Here is a 20,370-nt window from a genome sequence, read left to right on the forward strand (position 1 = left end):
CATGGGGCTTCATCAACAAAATTAATATGGCTTTTGCTTTTAAAAAACAACCAAAAAAAACAACCAAAATTGTTTAATGTTACAAAAACTAATCACTCAAGATATTGCCATGCATGCATTAATAAAAAACAAAACATATTAACATTTTTAACTTTTGTGCATGCATTACACAGACAACCGTTAAAAATCATGAAAATCCATAGATATTATTCACTCAACATTACACAAATTGCTCAGCTCCTATTTTCCCCTTAAAGCTCACTTTTCCTCCTGAACATTATTTTGCATGTATTGTTCTCACAAATATCATTTATTTATATGTAATTTGTTCCTTCCCTTTTGTAAAGATCCCACTGCCAGTTTTTTATCTTTTACCTATTTTACAATATTCCGTAATTCAATTACAGCTGGTTTAGATTTTGATTTCCATTTTATAGTAAATGCTTTTTTTGGCAGTCAATGGCATTTAACTTAGTAAGGCCTTACTATACCTAGCCAATTCAGATCCTTGTTCAGCTCAAGAGTCATTTCCTAAGTTACAGCCATTTTATCTCCCAACATTTCTACTCCCTTTTAAAATCTAACTCTTTGCACCCACCCCCCAAAAACAAAAACAACATTTCCCATTACACCTCCAGCATTTATCATCTACCTGAGGAAAAACAAAGGAGTCTGCTTGGGATGTAAAGATACCTAGGCCAACACTTTCAAGTGAAAGTCTTAAACCTTTAGGATTTTGTTGCATACTTGGGGGCCATAGAAATGTCATTGTTCCTCTGCAAAACTCTTCTCTCCCCAATTTTTTCTAGCCTCCTCTGATTATAATAGTTATAATTCAATGTTTCATAAACTCTACTAATTATCCTTTTTTAACAACTTCTGTTCTAGATTCTGCTTCAAACTCTACCAGTGCTGATCTTTCACTTAGTACTCCCCTATCCCTTTCTGGGCGGCCACTGTGGTGCAGCTGGTAGCGCTGCCGCCTCACAGCAAGAGGTTCTCTGGTTCGATTCTCGGCTGGGGTGCCTTCTGTGCGGAGTCTGCATGTCCTCCCTGTGGTTGTGTGGGTTTCCTCCGGGTGCTCCAGTTTACTCCCACATCCCAAAGATATGCAGTAGGTGGACTGGACACTCTAAACTGGCCCTAGGTGTGAGTGTGTGCATGTGTGTGATCGCAAGCCACCTGGAAAAAGTTAGAATGCAGAGGAGTCTTACTGCCCACAGCCGTAATCCTAGGAGTTGAATAAGATGGACCCTATACTACCAGATCTTGTGACTCCACACACAGTTATTTATCATGTCTTGAATTTCTGACAGTTTAAAAAAGGCTATACCTTTGAGTTGTCTCAGAGGTTCATGGGCCACCTGGCCTAAGCAATATGTTCCCAAAAACTAGGAGGAAATCAGAGGCTCTTTTCACCTCCTGTACAACTAATAACTTGTGAAAATATTTAAGAATGTACACAAGACTGTGTTCAAAAGTTACTTATCTGCTACATATCTGGTAACCATCAGACAAGAGATACTGAGTATTATAAGTCACATGACAAGGTAGCAGCCCTTACTTACCAGGTGCATTGTATAGAACTTGATAGTGTCTTGCTGCGAGTCCCATTCGGTAGATACTGCAATCGCCATGGCTTCATTTGGGACAGTAAAGAGTCTTCCTTGTGGAGTCCTTAATTTTCTACGATCAAGGTTAATTTCAAAAGCACCACCTGAAACAAGATACCACTGTAATCAAAAACTACAGTTCAAGTATCCACCTGACAAATCCAGTCAGAAAGAGAATTCACTGTTATTAGCAGTGACTTCAGTGAAAACTTACCTTCACACTGTGAAATGCTGACTCCCTCGTAAAATTTTTTTCTTTCTGGGGGGTGGAGAAAAAATGGGATTACACGGTCTATTAAATTACATTATGATTAAGTTAAGGTGTGCATATGACTTTCACCACATTTGTAACTCTAATCACATGGTACCCTACCAAGGATCTCCATTCTAAGTACTGGGCAATAACAGTCCCCCAAATTATAAATATCCATGTTTAACAGCAGGTTTATAATTAGATGCAGTTAAATGGCAGTACCTGCATCCCACACTACAAAGGCAACATGACAAGGGTAGATCGTCACACTCATTGAACAAAGGTCCAGACAACCATGAAGTAACAACAAACCAACTCTTAAACTGGGAAAAAAACTTCAAATGGAGGAAATGTCCACACTAGTGATATAACAGACCAAATTTATTAAGTTAGGAACTAACCACTTTGTACTTGTATAACCATAATACTTTTTCAGAGCATAAAAACCCCAACATAAAGAACTGTTTTAAATACGTCGACACTTGTCATGTGATCAAAAACAATTAAAATTCAAAAATCATTCTTATAAAATAATCATTTTATCAAGCACCTATAAATTCAATCAATGCATTTAAAATGTTTTCATAGTCACTGTCTCAAAGATTGCAATTTTTCATTTACACAGGACAGGAGAATTAAGAGAATACTTGAGAATATACTGAAGAATATTACTTGTATAATGTTAACAGAGATGATATTGCTATCATAGTCTATCCCTTTTGGCAAACAAGTGATAAAGAACTAAAGACAATATACTCCAGAAACTAAGTACCACTAGCATACAAGCCATTTTTATTGTGATGTATAAACCACTACTCAATACATCCATAAGCCTTCCAACCATTTCATTAACTCTTTTCTTCCTAATGCATTAATTTATCCAACCACAAAAATTCCACTCACTCTTTCTGTCCTTCGTCTATCATCCCTGCTTAAATTAACATTCAGAGCACAACCCTTCCAAGTGATTCTCTGACCTTAGAACTGTTAAGACACACACACACACACAGCTTCCTTCAGAGTCTCTACCTCTACTATTCCTACACCAATCTTCCAATTACCATCCTACACTCGAATCATATCCACCGTTATCAAAACCACTAATTTCTCTGCATCCATTACCACATTGTATTAAATAAACAACCTACTACAACTACCACACTAAACACTCTTAAATTATTCAATTAAAATTCTTTATTTCAACTCTTAGATTGAATGAGCTTCCATTTACATCAAAGTACAGTCAGTACCAAAGTCAAGCTCAAGGAAAAATGTTTTTTTGTTTTTTTTTTTGGACTGTTCTTGTATCAGGAAGGTCACAAAATACTTAGTCTTTCCCCAAGAAGTTTCCCTGTCAGTTATATATATATATATATATATATATATATATATATATATATATATATATATATTTAAGTTTTCCAAGTCTTTTGTGTTTCTAATAGGATGACGGGAATGAACCCCAGTCCCAAGTCAAAGTACTACTGAAGTTCATGAAATTAGTATTGTTTCAATCTTTGATGTCAGCTAGTAGTGCTCTTCACAGCACCTGCAATGGGCCCAGTAATGACTCCTCCTGCAGTTCATATGGATTTACATGTATTGGTAACGTATCTAAATACGATTGTAAATTTTTTTTATAAGACCCGTTGCTCCTACTACTATTGGAACTGTCTGGGTATCTTTCTTCCACACTGCTCTCGTTTCTGCCCACAGATCCTGATATTTTATGACTTTGTGTCTCTCTGTACTCAAGACAGTGTAGTCACTGGGTGTGGCAATTTCAATGATCAGTGCTACTAGTCTTTTCTTGGATCACCATATCCGGTTTTCTAGCATCTACCTTTTGAACTGTTGGCAATGGATGATCCCATGTGATGTAGACTTCTTCATTTTCTATGATGTTTTGTGACTCATGTTTCTAGTGCTTTTCAGCCACTTCAATACCATAATATTTGCACAATCCCCAGTGCAACAGTCTTGCCACATTATTATGCCTTCTGCCATTAGCAACAAGGTGTGCAACTGTTTCCAATTTAGTTTTACAAAACCTACATTTGTCTGTTCGCCCACATGCTCAATGGACTTAATAAACCAACGTGCATGCAGCTCACTATCTTGGGCCACCAATATTAACCTTTCATCTCTTGGATGGAATTCGCCTCTCCTTAACCGTTCCTGATCAACATGAGGTTCTTCCAGAAGTTTTCTATACTTGCAACTATATTTATGCTTTTTCCACATTTCTTGCCTTCTCATCTGATCCTTCACCTTATATTCTCTCTCTTGTTTTTTGGCACATTCAGTTGCTGCCTGATTTTTATCTACTTCTGGTTTGATTTCCATTCCTGCTCGACACCGATAAGCTTCTGCTAGATTAAGCAGAGAAGTCATCTTAGATTTTTTCTCCTCATGTTTCAAAACTTTCACTACATTTGGGTCTTGTGAGGTCATCAGATATGTGTTGAGTCCCATGATTGCAGAACTATACATATAATCAATTTCAAGGAGACCCATCCCTCCTTCAGAACGGGGAATATATATAATCTTGGTATGCACTGATTTTTATAAAACATTTGGTGAGCGTGAAGCATCTATCTTGTTTTCCTATCTTCATTTTCCTATACTTCAGTGAGAGTTTTGTAGTATCATAACATATTGGCTTTCCCTTTGCTGTGAATAATACAAGAATACAGATTATCCAGACTTTAAAAATACCATGTACATCACACTTCTGATATATGGTACATACCATTTTGTGTTCTTTGCTGTGTGTCTGATTACAGCTGCAAACAGACTAACAGTACCACCTATTTTAAAAGTTCAACCTGTGTAGCCTTAAAGCCCTGTTGAATTCTTCCTGTTTATAATACTGAAAAATGGAAAGTTATGTACTTATCTCAGTGCTGAATCTAGATATCCACATCTATCCTTGTTAATAACAAAACTAAAGCTGTACACTTTAGTCTGCTCAGGATCTGAAACTTTTCCATAATACTAGCCTCTCTGATTTTACCCACAATACTCTCTACAATAGCTCATTTATGTATGCATTTAGCTTTGCTGACTGGGGTAGTGTTGATCCAAGATTGGTTAACTTTAGCCATAGCCTAGGAGTTATAGAACGTATGAGAAAAGTAAAAACATTGTTACGCAAAATAGAAAAACAGTGTGAAATATAGTGCTGACTATGTAGCTTATAACTATTTATAGCAAACGGCATTGACACAGATTTTATATAACCACAGTCAGCAGCAGCATCAAACCCCTTCCCCTCCCATCTTTTACAATGGGCCATGGTGTTGCGTCAGCTGTCATCTCTTTCTCTTTCTTTGACAGTCATGCCTGACTGTTGCAGATCTCTCTCTCTCTCTCTCTGAAGCAATCCATCTATCTCTTTGCTAGACTCCATTTCCTCTTGATTTCTTTCCATTTCTTCCAAATGTCCTTCACCAGACAGTCTTTTGCTTTTCTGCATGTGCCCCAAAGCAGCATAATCTGTTCTCTACGCCCTTCCCTGCAACTGGATCTACACTGACTTCTATACTGGCTTCTACTCTGATGTCTTAAATTTCTTCATCTGTCCCAAAGTGAGCATCCTATCACCCATCTCAAGCACTTCATCTCTATCACCTTTAAACTCCTCAAGTGTTCTGTCTTCACTGTCAAGGTTTCTGTACTATACAGTAGTACTGGTCACAGTACTGTTTTGTACACCATACTTTTCAGCTTCTTTAGCATTTTTCTGATGCACATTACCTCTGACCTCTCTGCTAGCTGATGGCAGCCCCTCTGATTTCATCTTTGACCTCCTCATTTAGAATTCCATTCTCTTCTACCACCCCTCCCAAATCCACAAATTTGTTAACTTGTTCCACTATTTTTCTTCTATCTCAATTTTTAGCTTCTTCCAATTCCCTGATTTACTGACATGACAACAGTCTTGTCAGTACTTCGTTTCAGCCCATGTGCCTTCAGTTTTGCATTCCATTCTCCCATCATGCATTGAAGTTAGTTTAGAGTCGGCTTGTAAGACCACCTCATCTGCATACAGCAGCTTTGTTGATCTGTTCCCCACAGACTTATTTACCAATGTAGTCCATCACCATTAGGAACAGCACTGGGCTCAGAGATGAACTCTGATGCACACCCTCTACCACTGGGAGGCCCTATAAGAGTCCCAATGCTGTTCGTACTTGTGTCATTGGGTCCTTGTACACAGCCTGCACTAATTCTACCAATGTTTCAGGACGTTGAACCATTACAAAACCACTCAAATCAGATTTATTACGATCTTGCTATACGCTTCCTCCAATTCTAGAAATGCCCAGTTAGACTCTCTACTCATTTCTACCTTCTTGACAACTATCTGCCTCTCTGCAAACATTAGGTCAGTTGTGTTGCATTCTGACCTAAATCCGAACTGCTCATCACCCATGTTACTGCTATGCATATTCACTTATCGATCACTTCCTCAAGCACTCTCACAATGTGACAGGAGTTTGAAACCTCTGCACTGCCCACAGTTGTAAATGCCCCTTTTGTTCTAGTATACTGGAACTACAATGCTGAATCTCCATTCATCTGGGATAATCACCCTCCATACTGCTATGAGTATCCCCAGGAGTCTTTTCTTGCCTAACCCAAACAACATCTTGATCATAAATGTCAAGACCCCACCCCCACTTATTTTAGTAATGTTGTTCTTACTTCATCTACAGTGAGCTCTTTCCTTGTAGGTTGTGTGTTAGGGGCAGTATACCTTCTGAGGGGGTTTTCTTCATTCAGAAGCTGCTGGAAAGCACAGTTGTGTAACCTGTACTTAAGATAACAGTAGACATTTGAATGATCACTTCTGCAGTAGCCTCAGATATATGGGGTTACACCCTACTAAGGCTATGCTTCCAAACCTTCAGTGCACCTTTCATATGCCTAAACTGTCAATCAGCTTAACAACCACTACCACCACTACTACACCCTGGCATAAAAACACAGCAAAAAAAAAAAAACAAGGGGGAAGAAGGGAAGGAGTAGCTAGTAAATCAGTGATCATTTGAACATCTACTGTTATGGTAAGTTCAGCTTCCACAATTGTACTATGTTATTCACAATGATCACTGCTGCAGTAGCCTTAGCTATACGAGTAGATCACCAGCTAACTATATTTCAGAGGTGGAAGGAGAAGGGTCTGGGAGGCCCTGAAGAATCGTCCAGGAAAAACTTAATCTATACCTAGAAAAGGAATCAGGCTTAGAGTACTTTTTAAAAGAAAGGCCATAGGATAGTAACTCTCACAAATCGTGTAATACTAGAGAACAACCAGCCTTGAAAGGGTGCTGGTTATGTTGCTGGCAGCAACTAGAAAAAATTTTTCCATTTGTTAATATATAATTTTCTAGTAGCAGGCTTTCTTGCCTCCATTAGTACCTGCTGCACATCCTCAGAAAACAGGTGCCCAAGAATTAAGACCCTATCATCCATGCAGTCATTTGAAGAGGATAGATGTTGGATGTACCCCTCTTCTTGTATGAGAAGATCCATTCTGTAAGGAAGTTTGTGGTAACTGCCAATGGCCATTTCCAAAAGACAAGTGAATCACAGTTGCCTGTGCCAGAAGGGAATCAGCACAATGATCTTGGGGATTCCTTCTGAGTCATCAGAAGTACCCTGGATATTAGTGGAAAATCATACTGGAATGTTCCTGCCCAAAGAAAATAAAAAGCACCGGTCATCCAGGCCTTCTTGCATGCAGTCCTGGAACAGAATTTTGGAAGTTGATTGTTCAGAGAGGAGGTAAAGAAGTCTACCTGAACCCTCCACAGATGGATCACATCTTGCAAGACCCCCACAACTAGATTCCATTCTTAAGGGTCTGCCCTGGTCCTGCTCATTTTGCCTGCCACACAATTTAGCTTGGAGATGGAATGTAGGATGCCTGTAGAATGAGACTGTGTTGTGAAGCTATATCCCAAACTAATATGGCTAGTACAACATGGTTCCCCTTTGTTTGCTGATGTACATCACTGTAGTATTGTATTTAACCAACTGAATAGGTCCCAAGAACCAAAGCTGGTTCAGAGAATTGAGTGCCTTGATCAGGGCAATCACCTCCTTGATATTTATGTGCTTGCATCTGTCCTTGTTGTCCCACACCTCTTGTACTTTTTCCTCTCCTGCAACTGCTCCCAAAGCAAAGTCTGAAACATGTGTGGTGATTGACTGCTTTGGAGCAGGGCGGGAGAAGGGGAGACCATGGGTTAAGGATATCTGTCTCCACAAAGTGATTTCTCTTCTGACAAACTCCAGTACTGGGATCTGAAAAGATAAAGGGTGTTGATGCTGGGACCAAAGAGATTTCAGATACCACTGTATCTTTCCCATGTGGAGACTTGCCAGGAGATTCATGGAATTCATACATACCATGAGACCCAAAATCCTGAGGTATTCTCTCGCAGTGACTGAAGTCTTAGTGGAAAAACTTAGAAGTCGGTTTAAATAAAGATCCATTTTTTCCTGCAGAAGAAAAGCTCTGAGCTGTCCGGTTGACATCCCAGGAACACAATCCTGTGTGAGGGAGTCAAGAAAGATTTTTGAATGTTCTCTTGAAATCTCAGCTAGTGCAAGAGATCTCTCACCCAAGAAAGTAATTCCTGTAATTTTGAAAAAGACTCTACAAAGATAAGCAAGTCATCTAAATACGGAAAAATGTGGATATCCTGAAGTCTACAATGCGCCATAACTGCAGCTAGACACTTTGTGAACCATCCTGGTGAAGTGGATACTTCAAAGGGCAAGGCAGAGAACTGATAATGTGATCCAGACACACACAACCTTAAGAAACGTCAGAAGTTTGGATAAATAGGAATGTGATGAGCATCTTTTAGTCTAGCGTTGAAAGAAAACTTGGAGGAAGAAGAGGCAACACATTAAGTGACATCATTTTGAATTTGGGTATCATCACAAACAAGTTTAGGAACTGAAGATTCAGAACTGATCTCCAAGCTTTCTTTCTTTGGAACTACAAACATCCTTGAATTAAAAACCCTCCCTCCACTTGGGAAGGAGGAACTGGTTCTATCACCTCTTGGGACAGCATGCGATGAAGAACAGGTGGAAACAAAACAGTCTGATCTACAGGATGAGAATGACCACTTGGAAAGGAGGAATTTCCTCCCACTGCCATCTGTAACCCTGATGAATAGCAACAGATTGTTCGGAAAAATCAAAAAGAAAAATGGTGAGTCAGACTTTTAGGGAAAAAAGGAACAGGATGGGAGTGGGTTACAAGGCCTCTTGAATAGTCATTCAGATTTGCTTGACTGTCCTTGGTTTTGGGAGGTTTTTTTTTTGTTTTTGTTTTTAAACACCTTTAATGAATTATCACTTGTGACATAGGCAAGTTTACATTTATACAAAAGTAATCAAACTGTATTAACAAATTAACAAACATACTTCAGATATACTGCTATATATCATACAACCCAAGCAACATTACACAAATTATTAAATTCCTGACTCTTTTTAAAGAAACATCTGTATTAAACCATCACTTGCAACATAAGCAATCATTTATGTTAATGAAAACAAATCACACTGACATAATCCTAGTTGCAAGCATACTGACACACTCCCTGTTGCGAACATTATCCATCACTTATAATAGCTCATTTAAGTCATGCCTTTTTTAAACCTCATTCCTCCCCTGTATGTATTGTTCTCACAATTACCATTTTCCCAAGTAGTCTGCTCCATTTTCCCAAGTAGTCTGCTCCTACTCTTTTCTAAAGATCTCAATTCCAGTTATTTTATCTCTCTTACTTTATTTACTACTTCCAATACAGTTGGTTTAGATTTTGATTTCCATTTTCTAGAAATAGCTTTTTTTGGCAGCCACCATAATTAAATACAGCAAGGCCTCACCATGTCTAGGCAAATCCAATTCTATATCATAGCTCATAAAAATAATTTCCATCATCACACCAATCTGCCTACCCAGCACCTCCAACACTACATCCTGCAGAGAATCCTTAAAGTCTGTCAACCCACTGCACTTCCAGAAAATATGTTCCGAAGTACCCCTTTCTTCCCCATCACTCCTCCATTTGCAGTCTACCTCTGGAAAAATTCTCTAGAGTCCACATGCGGTATAAAAACATCTACGTAAACATTTCCAAGCAAAAATCCTAAATCTTCTAGATTTTCTTGCATATTTGGGAGACATACATATATCCTCCCATTGTTTCTTTGTGAATTGTTTATCCAATCTCTCTTCCCAATCCTTTCTAACCTCCTCAGATTGATTTTTATAGTTATCATGCATTATTTTATAAGCTCTACTAAATAATTCCTTTAATGGCAACTTCTGTTCTAGATTCTACTAAAAACTCTACGGGTAGTGGTCTTTCGTTTAGGACCCCCCATTCCTCTTTGGCTACGCACTGATATCAATCCTTAATAGGGAAGGCAATCTCTAACCTGTAGTCCAAATAAATTTTTGGCCTGTTCTCTTTCTATTACCTTTCCCTCTCGTCTCTAGTTATTTGCTCCCAATACCTTGGTTCCTTAGCCAGTTTTCTCCAATAAATTCCAGCCCCCTTTTGCCTATTGTCTATATCCCTAATTGCAGTCAGCCCTATAGGCAGAATCTCCTTTCTCCATTCCTATGTGGGATTAGTTCTTAGTATACTTTCTGCTACTTCATGGATATAATATTCTGTACGATTACTTTTATTCTCCTTAAAGGCCTGCATCTGAAATCCCAGTCTCTCCTTGTTTTTTGAGCACCCTCCCCCCATTTCATCATAATCCCTTTCGACTTTGAATTATAGTTTTCTGCTTGTACTATGTATAGGAGCCTTAACTGTGCAGCTCTGAAATGCCTCTTCAAATTGGGCAATCCCAGTCTGCCCTGTTCTACTGGAAGAATCAGCTTATCCCGCTTGACTGTTGCCAACTTCCCCTCGCAGATAAAGTCCTTCAGCTCTTTATTAATTGCTATCTACAATTTCTCTTCTGGTGATTTTGAGAAGTTTGAGACTTCTTTTTGGAACCTCCTTGCCACCCACTTCTTAAATGTCAGTATACCTGAATTTTATTGACAGTGTTTTATTCTGTTTTTTTTTTGTTGAAACTGGATGAGGAGAAAGAAGATCCCCTGTACAATCTGGAAAGCGAGGGTTGAAAAATCTTAGAGATTCCCTGGATCAGCTTGCCCCTTTTGTCACACTTTTTGATCACCTCTGCAGCAGGGGGGGCAAACACTTAACCTCTATCCAAGGGAGAATTAAAATATTATCATCATCTAGAAGTTTATGAGGATGCAGCCAAGTAAACCTCCTTAAAACCGTACCAGATGCCATAGTCCTGGAAGAAGTACTAACATAAGAGTAACACACACACACTACAATAAATGAGTAGTGACCTGTGGAATAGAAAAAAAAGTTATTTAAAGCAGATTTTTCTTCGTAAGAAGAGACTGTAGATAAAACAATCCTCATAACTTCACCGTATGTCAGAATAAACCTTAACATAATAGCCTGACAATTTAAAATTCCGAAATTCAAAGTTGCAGAAGAATGCACTTTTTCCCCATACCTATCAATAATTTTCCTATCCTTATTAGAAAGAGTAGGATTGCAATTAAGTGCTTAGCAGCAGAAAAGACAGCTAAGGCTACAGCTGCTGGGGGTCAAGTTTGGGAATAGTGTTTAAAAATTTCAAAGAATGAGGAACTTTATACATCCTATCTGCTATTTCAGGGACAGCGGGATGACTATCTTGGTGACCATAGCTGTGTTTAGTTATTGTGGGTGGGACGTCAGTGGAGGACTGTTAGTGGATTTGGTTTAGTGGGTGGGAGGGTGCTGGACTACATGTGGGGATAGGAATACTAGAGAGAGAGTAGTAATGTCTTGACTCGAGTTAGTGGTGAATTTGTAAGATAAATGCATATTAGTGTGAGCGGATTTTGCTTCTGGGATTAGTGAAGCATGTGCTAGTGGCGCTCTTGTCTTAGGTGGGTGAGGAGTAAACCTCTGAATGTAGTACATGCAGGTATATTTCAGACCTCACTTGGGAGAGAGTCTCATATTTTAGGTGGCAGCACCAAGATGGCATGTTCTATAGAGGTCAGAATTGTTAAGACCTAATAAGTTGTGGATATTACTGGCTTGTGAACAATATTAATATTGGGTCCCTTTGATGGTTAGCATATTACTGAGAGAGGGGTTACTCTCTAGTGATCTGCAGATACACATAATCACCAAGAATTTTCTAAACTATGTTTTAACCAAGGAAGGGGTAAGGAAGGAGGAGGATAGGTACTAATGAGGAAAGACCTTACTTATCCAGCTCAAACATTATTTTAGGTATGCAACTTTTGTGTACTGTATGCTAAGGTCTATCCTTGCCAACAACAGGGTAGAGTCCCAATTTTCTTGTGATTATATACTTCCCTAATCCTCATGGGATAACATAATCCTAATAAAAGTGACCCTGAAAAAAAGACTGAAAGCCTTGAGATCAGATCCAAAGTAGTGTCTTGTCAAATAATTCTGATAAGTCCATGCAACATAGGTTCATAGGCGTTTACTAGGTTAACAACCACAAGGGTCTTTTTAAGCCTAGCCATGCAACCCAAATCTCTGACAAGTTCTGGTACCCTTGATAAATGTAAGCAGGGGCTTGGGAAATTAAACATTTACAAGTAGGACCCTGAGAGAATAACCATTTACAGGCTGCCTGTGTCCATTAGAGAGACAGTGCCAAACCAGGGATGAATTTAGTTCTCCCCATTCGATAGTTCAAGTTACACTTGAATTGGGTTACGGAAAAACTCTGCTTCACATGGATGGGGAGCCTGTTCTAGAGAAGTAGTGGTGTCTGGGCTACATACCTGTCTCTTCAGCAAGTCCTACTTAAATCGCAGGCAAGGTTTAAGTGTATAGAATGGGCAATTCTGGTACTGTTTGTTTTGCAGACATGCAGGAGGTCCATCAGAGTGAGGTTTGACAATGCCATGTATGCCAGGCATAGATCTCCCCTCAACAGCCTGTAGGAGGCACAATACAGGGATAAGGCCTTGAGGTGGTCTGCATAGGACATGTTAATTACGCCCTGTACTCTTAGTGAGGAACCTTTGTGGACGTTCCAATTGCTGGATATGCCTTGTTAGGTGCATACCAAAGGGGGCATTGTGCTCAATGATGAATACCAAATACAGTGGAATGACTTCCTTGGACCTACATACCATACCTTTGTTTACAAGTTACACAAGATAAAATGATTTCCTCACTACTGTAGACACATAATAGTCAAAAGCTAGATTACTGTCCGTCTCCCCAAGTCCCTGAATACTGGGTCATCTCTTAGGGGTGTGTTGTCAATATGATAGTTACCAAGGGTGGAAGACTTAATGAAAGAAAGTATTACCATTTTGTGGCATTTAGTTTTAGTACATGACTCTGCCACCAGTTGTGTGCGTCAGCCCTTCCTGGAGAACATTTGCATCAGTGCTGCACAAATATCTAAGAATGCATATCTGAACAACTCTTGACAGGACAGCCACTGCTCTTGCTGCATGAGCTTTACACAAAGAAAACAAAAATTGTACTTCGACAGACTCCATCAAGCTCTATCTTATTGGCCACTGCAGTAACCAATTTCTGCCCCTCCCGGGTAACAGCACTACAGATGGTCTGTTCTTTGTAGGGGGGGTACCAGGAGTGGCTTTATCATTCAAAAGTAATGTCATTAACAAAGACCAGACTCTCTCTGCTGACACTCACTGGCATCCCAGGGGCTGGTAACTGATGAGCCTGTGCAATGCACTGCCATATCTCTGTACAGCGCAATAAGGCAGCACTGCACCACTCCAAGAAAACAAGCACATCCATGTGGCTTGCCCCCAGACTACACCAGAGATTCTACTGTGGTAAGTGTGCCTGAGAAAATGCCCTTGGCTCCCCAAAGACAGGTGGGCAGGTTAAGCCACATCATTCCTCTTTTCCCCTGCATCAGCTCCAGTAGGTGCCCAATCTGCTAACTAAACATTGGTATAAAGGGATGAAGCTGTAACAATGAACCTGGTGGTGTAACAAAACTTAATGTAGTCAGTCCACCATCTGGATAAAATAATTTTTGAATCTTTAGGGCCCAGTTTCGTACACAAAAAAGGAGACAAAAAAATCGTCCTTCTTTCTTGACAGACTTGGTTCTGTCTTAGTCTCTCTTATTCCACTGTTAAATGGTTCTCAAACTACCTGATAACAGCAGTCCATCAGATGGCTCTCCTCCTTCTCTCCCTTCCTCCCTGGCAATACAGGTGTACTTCAGGGTTCCATTTTCGAAGCATCACTATTTAACAACTTCACTAACTGTCTGAACACCTCCTGCTCGGACTCCTCTCTCATACAATATGGAGATAACTCATTATCTGCACTTCAGACAATCTCTCGCATCTCCACACTTTAACACAAAAAACTCTTTCAACTCTGTCAAAACTTGGTTAACTGACAACTCATATTAGGAAAACTAAACTAACTCTTGTTCCTTCACATCATAAATCTTCATCTACCATCACATCACTTGACAACACCGTTATAATTGTTGACACACATACCAAGCTCCTGGGTGCTATCACTGACGATCAACTTAAATTTGATCTACACATCCCACAACTACATAAAAAAAAAAGGACGAGCCAAATACTGGGCCTGCTCTATTGAAACAAACAATTCCTTACCAAGGACTCTAGCCTCTTCTTCGCCTATGCCTACCTTCTTCCAATCTACTCTATGCCTCTCTGACCCTAACTAACCTACAATCTTCTCTAAAGTCTAAGCTTGAACTCACTTATAACAAAGTTGCTAGATTTGCTAAAAAACAACCTTACAACTCTCACCACTGCCCTTCTCTCAAATCTCTTTGCTGGCTTGAACTCCCCCTACCAGTTCTTACTTCCTCAACTACTCCTCTTTCACGCCATCCTCAACAAACCTACCTACTGCCCTGCCATCTCATCCCTCATCTCCTTATATACTCCTACTTGCTCACTCTGGTGCTCAGACCAGCTCCTCGTAGATCTCTATAAACCCCCCCCAAAAAAACTGGCCAACATCTTTATAGCTACTCTGATGTGCCTGGAGAGGCTGGTTAAAGATCATATAGCCTCAATCTTAGCTGTGATGCTGGACACACTGCAATTTGCATACAAGACAAACTGCAGTACACGGGATGCCATCTCTCTAGCTCTCCGTGAAACACTGAACCACTTAGCAGGCAAAAACTGCTATGTAAGACTGCTATTCATCGATTTCAGTTCTGCCTTCAACACTGTCATCTCTCAGAATGTGATATCTAAGCTACTTCAACTGGGCATAGACTCTCATTTATGCAGTTGGATTCTGAGCTTCTTTATTAAAAGGCCTCAAAAGGTTTGTGGTTTTGTGTGGGAGACGACAGCTCCGGAAGCATCACTCTGAACACAGGAGTACTGCAGGGGTGTGTCTTAAGCCCTCTCTTTTTCACTCTGCTGACACATTACTGCATGGCCAGACATGAGATGAACAGGATCATCAAATTCACGGACGACACCGCTGTTATAGGCCTGTTCAAAGATGGAGTGGTGAAGGCCTACAGGAATGACATTGATCAACTAACTGGTCTGGTGTGACAACAATCATCTAGCACTGAATGTCAGCAAGACAAAAGAGGTGATTGTTGACTTCAGAAGATCACAAGTACCACACAAACCTCTAGTGATGAAAGGGATGACAGCGGAAAGGGTCAAGAGTACAAAATTCTTGGGTGTTCATATCACAGAGAACTTATTCTGGTTAGTCCATGTATCCAGCACAGTCAAAAAAGCTCAGAAACACTTGCACTCTCTAAGGAAACTTAGGAAGGCAAAATTACCAAGCTCCATATTTCAGACCTTTTACAGGGGCACCACTGAAAGTGTCATGACCAACAGCATTACAGTCTGGTATGGGAGCTGTAACAATCAGGATCGGAAGGCTCTCAAGAGAGTTGTAAGGTCAGGAGAAAGAATCACTGACATCTCCCTTACACATGTGGAAGATCCAAACAAATGCCGGTGCATCAACAGCGCCAAAATGATTTCCAGCGATCCAACGCATCCTGCTAATGGACTGTACACTTGCCTCTCCTCAGGCAGGAGATACAGAAGCATACACTGTAAGACCACCAGACTAAATGACAGTTTCTTTCCACTCTCCATTAGACTGTTGAACTCTTGGGAAAAACGAACCATGAAACTGTCGAAACACTCAACCACTTATATTACATAACTAGACTGTCAAGTGGCTTACTTTATGAATGTGCAATAATCAAATGCAATACTAAGGTAGCTCACCTACCACACTGAATTACTGTAAAGTGCAATATACAAACGGTGCAATAATTCAGTCTAATCATAGATATGCTGTTACGGTTTCAATTTTACTTTGACAATATTACCTTCATATTGTTTCTTGTCTTCCTTGTCTCCTGTTCTGGGATGGATGTGGGTCACTGCTGTCCTACTTTATACTTACTAATTGCTACTTATTAAATTTCTACTGTGATATTTTAGTAATTTTTCTCTGTCTATATGTGCAACTGTTCCCTGCATTGAGAATGAAGCACTGTAATTTCGTTTAGAGACACTGCTGTGTAGTTCTGAATGACAAAGTTTTCTTTGACGTGACGTAGCTTGGAACAAACTCTCTGTCCACCAGATGTATATCCAGTACTTATAACTTCAAAAAAAGCCTTAAAAGATATGCTACTAAACTCTTGGATCTGCTTCTGCCAAAGTTCACCCTAACTCTCTGACTCTCAGTAATTTTAATTTCTTTAAACCCTCCATCCTATACCACCCATACCACTATTACCATACCAGTCTTTACTTTCTGATGCCCCTGTATACTGCTTGTGTACAGCTCTCACCTTCTCTACTTGGCTGAACTATTTTATTTCCTACTTTTTTGTTATCTCCTGAGCTTCCTTACCTTCTGTACTCCATTTGGAACGTTTATGTGACTACAGAAACCATCATTGTATACAAGTACCTTTTATTCACTGAGTGCTGAATCAATGAATCATGTATTGTATGTATTTATATATTTTATAGGCATATTCAGTTACTCTGTACTAAAGTATGCACTTGTATTTGAAACTCTTATGTACATATTGTAATACACTGCCTTGCCAAGTGTTCTGTGTAGAGCTTTTCTCCATGGGCCTCTGTTGAAAATGGGCTCATGCTAGGCAGACATACCCAGTTAAGAAATGTCAAAATAAAACAAATAAATAAAATCAGTACTGTTGGTGGATATCCATACATTACTTTAACAGAGGAAACTTTTTGTTACAATCAGGAAAGAACACAGGCAGATTAATGGATTGACTGAAAATTGTCAAGTTTGTCTCAGTGGCTGTCTTGAGCATAAGATGGTACTTAAGTTCTCAATAACATACTGTCTTTTTCACAAAGTAGTATGGAAGACTGACACACAAGGCTTTTAACTCAGAAATTAGTATAGAGGCTATAATGGCCACAAACATCCATTATATATACATTTTAACTCTGCTGCAGCTGTCGGTTCAAAATAGTCAATTTTTAGAAAACAAAATATAAATCCCAAGCAGGAACATGACCCTCCACAAGAGGACAGATAAGATTATGTCTGACTTTGCAAAACCTTCAAAGGATGCCAAAAATAAGGAGTACGAACTTTGATAAAAGTTAGAAATGGCTGCAAGGTGCCTCTTAAGAGATGTCACAGATCTGTTAAAGACAGTCCAGTACTGTTGAAATTGCACCTATACATGCATCAAAAACTTTAGAGAAACAGCTCATAGAGGAAAAAAATAAGTTATGTACTTACTGGAATGTTACATTTCTCTGATCTCTGCAGATTGGAACATCAGGACAGGTGTCTTTGCACAAAATAGTGATAACAATGAACTCCACACAAGCTCAAGCTCCTTCTTATCCATAAAGTACAGTTGTGTACACTTACCATAAATGTAGATGTTAGAGTGTATTCACTGTTGCAGTTATTACAATTGGGTTATCCTGCTGGCAGGCTACCCTCAGTCGGCCTGAATTCCAAAGTCTAGGTCCGGCGTCTGTTGCTGTCGCTTCTTCCCCGACGTCAGTGCGCCGGGGTATAAAAGATGTAGCCGGCGCCAATTTCTTCAGCTTTTCTTGCCCCAGATGTCAGGTGCCCCCAAAAGGGTAGGCTAAAAAAAAAATGTCAATAAAACATGCATGCACCAAAGTATATATTTTGCCTTCATCTACAAGCAAATACACCACATAGGTTGTATGGAATAGAAAAGTACAGATAAGTTCCAGCAAAGAAATGGGGGATGGCGGGTGGGTAACCTGGACTGCAACAGTGAATACACTCGAACATCTACATTTATGGTAAATGTACACAACTGTACTATGTTCTTCGTGTTTCACTGTTACAGTCATTACAATTGGGTTGAATCCCAAAGCTAAGGTTGGGAGGCTGGAGCTAAATAGCATTAGGAGCGGCTATTAGGCCCTGCAGAACTGCAGTGGCAAAGCCTGCCCTGGATTTAGAGTAGAGTGGTAAGTGATAGTGCTTTGTGAAGGTGTGCACTGAGCTCCAAGTAGCAGCCTCTAAAATGTCTTTGGTTGGCACTCCCCTGAGGAAAGCTGCTGAAGTGGCTGCTGCTCTGGTTGAATGTGGCCTAATACCCTTAGGTACTGGCTTCCCATGTTGTGAATAGCAGAAACGAATGCAGTGGCCTCTCCACTTTGAAATGGTCTGCTTTGAGATGGCCTTTCCTTGTGATCCTGCAGCATATGCCACTAGTAGCTGCTCTGTCTTTCTGAAAGCTTTGGTTCTGTTCAAATAGAAATGCAGCTGTCTGTGTATGTCTAGAGAATGCAGAATTCTCTCCCCCTTACTCTGTGGGTTGGATAAAAGGTAGGCAGAGCAATAGTTTGGTTAAGGGCCACACTGGACACTACCTTAGGCATAAATGTCGGGTTTGTCCTCAGAGAAACCCTGTCTGGATAAAAAATGATGAAAGGTTCCACAGCCATGAGTGCCTGTAGCTCTGAGACTCATCTTGCAGAAGTTATTGCTAGGAGAAGAGCTGTTTTCCAAGATAAAAACTTTATATCAGCTGTAGCGGCTGGCTCAAAAGGAGGCAGGGTGAGTTTTTCCAAGACATAATTGAGGTCCCATGCAGGTATTGGTGATCTCCTTGGATGCCTTAAATTTTTGGCCCCTCTGAGGTACTGCCTTAATAAAAGGATGAGAAAAGATTGGTGTATTGTAATGAGCTGAAATGGCAGAGGCATTTTTTATAGAAGAAAAGGATAGGCCTTTGTCCAGCATCTCAGTCAAGTATTGCAACATCTGAGGAATATTTTGTACAGCTGTGTCAATTCCTTGTGCCTGGTTCCAAGCACAGAATCTCTTCCATTTTCCAGCGTAGGACTTCCTAGTACTAGGCCTCCTGGCCTCCAAAATGACATCCATCACCGCTTTAGTGAGAGGTGTGTTTTGTACGACTACATTATCCGCCATGCTGCTATATTTAAGGTCTTGAGTTGGCTGTGCGGGGTCTGATTGTTCTGCTGGGACAGTAGATGAAAAACTTGAGGTAAGGTCCAGGCTGGGCATTGAGACAAGTCCCTTAGGATTGGATACCAGTACTGGCATGGCCAGTCTGGGGCAATCAGTATCATTTTTGGCTCCTCCTGTCTGACCTTTAGGAGTACCTTGGGGAGGAGAGGCAGAGGAGGAAAGGCATATACTGTTAAGTTTTTCCAGCTGAAAGATAGGGCATTCACTTTCCATGCTTGTCTGTGATAAGTCCTTGTGCAGAATCTCTTTAGTTGGCAGTTGTGAGGTGAGGCAAATAGATCTATGTCCAGGCATCCCCATTTCCTTGTTACCATGCTGAAGACTTGTGGATCCAATTTCCACTCATGGGGATCCATGTGTTTTCTGCTTAGTTCGTCTGCCAGAGTATTTATCTTTCCTGGCAGGAATTGTGCCTGCAGATGTACTTGGTAAGTCAATGCTGTGTCCCACAAAGTCATGGCTAGTCTGCAAAGGGGGTAAGAATGAGTGCCTCCCTGCTTGTTTATATACCACATGACCGTGGTACTGTCTGCCTTTATCAGTAGTTGTCCCGGATGAAGTAGGTCCTTGAGGGCTGTCAGGGCATTTTGATTGATATGTAGATGCATTTGGTTTGCGGACCATGTGCCTTGAATACATCTTCCTGCCATATGGGCTCCTCAGGCATAATCCAATGCATCCGTTGTTAATGTATGTGTGGCTGGGTGTAGAGTGAATGGCTGTCCCTTGTTCTGGTGACAGGCCTTCGCCCACCATCGAAACTCCTGTTGCAGGCAGGGAATGAGAGTAACTATTGTTTCCAGGCTGTGGCAATGTTGAGTCCAAACACTTTTTAGGTACCATTGAAGTTTCCTCATATGCAGTCTTG

The 20,370-nt window shown here is 40.3% G+C and overlaps 1 protein-coding gene across 1 annotated transcript in view; it reads right to left on the reverse strand.

Annotated features, from left to right (window-relative positions):
- Positions 1-20,370, reverse strand: part of ATPAF2 (ATP synthase mitochondrial F1 complex assembly factor 2) — a 332,165-nt gene that overhangs the window by 249,955 nt on the left and 61,840 nt on the right. The window contains exons 2-3 of the mRNA XM_044089664.1: positions 1,828-1,872; positions 1,569-1,717 (exon numbers count right to left, since the gene is read on the reverse strand). Coding sequence (XP_043945599.1) covers positions 1,569-1,717; positions 1,828-1,872 — 194 coding nt within the window. The remainder of the gene's footprint in view (positions 1-1,568; positions 1,718-1,827; positions 1,873-20,370) is intronic.

This window comes from Protopterus annectens, chromosome 12.part0, assembly GCF_019279795.1.
Source record: "Protopterus annectens isolate FY-2018-M chromosome 12.part0, PAN1.0, whole genome shotgun sequence".
Lineage (NCBI taxonomy): Eukaryota > Metazoa > Chordata > Ceratodontiformes > Protopteridae > Protopterus > Protopterus annectens.